General features: G+C 48.0%; 1 protein-coding gene across 1 annotated transcript in view; it reads left to right on the top strand.

Annotated features, from left to right (window-relative positions):
* Window positions 1-254: 254 nt before the first annotated feature.
* The window catches only part of LOC104990157 (multidrug resistance-associated protein 4-like), a gene marked incomplete at both ends in the record, with an annotated part of 15,407 nt that continues 13,518 nt past the window's right edge, over window positions 255-2,143 (top strand). The window contains 2 exon segments of the mRNA XM_010842138.1: window positions 255-365; window positions 908-1,028. Of these exon segments, the coding sequence (XP_010840440.1) occupies window positions 255-365; window positions 908-1,028 (232 nt within the window).

Here is a 2,143-nt window from a genome sequence, read left to right on the forward strand (position 1 = left end):
TAAGTGGACATCTCCAAACTTTAATATCAGCTATTTATGTTACAATTTAAAAAGCTAATTATCAGGTGCTGACACAAACTGCCCCAAACTTAGAAAGAGCCATTTCTTCATGGACCCTTGGCTCCTTTTAGGGAAAAAGGATATTAAAAATGTCAAGTTTGGGGTGAAGGGGGCCAAAAGACAAACTTCCAGTTATAAAATAAGATGTGTAATGTTGATATGTGTCACTTTCCTCTTCTCTTAATTTTTAACAGGTGGCTAAACCCCTTGTTTAAAATTGGTTACAAACAGAAATTAGAAGAAGATGACATGTACTCGCTGCTTCCAGAAGATCGCTCCCAGCTCCTTGGAGAAGAGCTGCAAGGGTGAGCACAGGCAGCAGGGAGAAGGGGAGAAAGAGTGAGAATTTCCACATGGGGCTAAAGATGTTGGAGGGGCTTTTTCTTCCTCTGGGTTCTTCTGAAACCCCTGTCATGACTGCACGCTCACCACCCTCAGGCTAACCCTGGGCTTAGCCCACTTTGGAGACTGAGGGAGCCCGTGTTCCCTGTGCATATGTGGACGTGGAGGGAGCCCACAGCCTTAGCCCTGGAGGCCGAGCTCTGTCCCCAGAGGTGGGGTCCCTGGAGGAGGCTGTCTGCCCTCCTGAGCTGCTCATGAGCTGTAAGTCCAGCAAAGCTTGGCCGGAACTTCTTTCCTGAGACTAAGACTTTCCCTCAAGGTCCGTTTTTCTGGTGTTTCAGGGTCTGCACTGCTCACCTTTCAGGACCCCTGTGAGCAGTAAGCCACCATCTATAGGGCAGCCGCAGAGCACCCTGTACTGAAGGCCCGTCTCCCACTCCACCCCTCCCCTGTTTTCCCTTTGGTGGAAACGCTGTTCTTTATTGTGCTTTGTTTCTCATCGCAGATACTAGGATCAGGAAGTGAAGAGAGCTGAGAAAGATGCACGGGAGCCTTCTTTTATGAAAGCAATCATAAAGTGTTACTGGAAATCCTATGTAGTTTGGGGAATTTTTATATTTCTTGAGGTAAAATCTTTTACATACAGTACATTACTTTTCAGTGTATTTGAATCAGTACTGAGATGGACAAGACAGGAGGGGAGAGAGTCCAATGGTTTGAGGATGAAACATGTCTAGGAAACATGATATAGCTCAACAATTCTATTTAGAATGAGAAATGCCCTGGACTTTCTACAGATGACTATTTATCTCTTAACTGTTTAAGATTGTTAACAGTGTTGTAGGAAGATGGCTGTGAAATAAAAGCCATTTTATATCATCTTAGGACATTTTTGGTGCTCAGTAAGTGATATAAATGCTGAGTGATCCATGACCAACAGGAGATCCAACAACCTCAAGGAATATGTTCCCTGTGGTTTTGAGGAAGGCAATTTGGGCCAGAGCCCCAGTAACATAAGACATTTTACAGATGCTCGGCAAATAATTGTTAACTTGACCACGTCACATCTGACAAATGCTTCTTTAAGAAGGTATCTACCAGTTGCATCTTATGCAGCCCCCAGGGCTGACCTTCCTGGATCCCTAGCAGGAAGCATTACTGGGGCTGGGCAACTTTGAAATCAACACTCCACCCTGCCCTTCACAAGGCACTGCAGTATCTCAGTAGACACTGGTAGAGCCTCTCCCCTTCCAGGGAAAGAAAAGCTAGGGCCCTGCATCTGGACTGGAGCTGCCCAAAGCTCCTAAGAGCAAACCCTTCCCTGAGCTGTCCCCTTCTCAGTGAGCTGGCTATTTGAAGCCAAGGCCCACCATGTGGAGGAGCTCCAGCTTCACCATGAATTTTGTGTACCTGCCATGCTGGTTTCTGTCTTCTTTGAGGGGATGGTTTGCTGGGAGCCCAGCTTTGGCAGAGGGTGGAGGAGGGAATGTGCAGGGAAAACCAAAGGCAGAAAACCATGAGGTCAGTGACCTCTATGAACCTGAAGGACCTGGGTCAAGATCCCCCAGAGGACAGTCCACCTGGGGACACAGTGCCGTCAGCCCCCTGTTCTTGCTGAGCCTGCTGGGGGTTTGCTGCAGACCCCCCTGTGTGGCTCCATGGTCCCTTAACGCTGCCTTAGGGACACGGGTGGCCTGTGAGTGTGTGAGAGCAGGAGGGGTGGAAGATGCTGTTACTGAGA

The sequence above is a fragment of the Bison bison genome, unplaced genomic scaffold, assembly GCF_000754665.1.
Source record: "Bison bison bison isolate TAMUID 2011002044 unplaced genomic scaffold, Bison_UMD1.0 scf7180017847199, whole genome shotgun sequence".
Classification (NCBI taxonomy): Eukaryota; Metazoa; Chordata; class Mammalia; order Artiodactyla; family Bovidae; genus Bison; species Bison bison.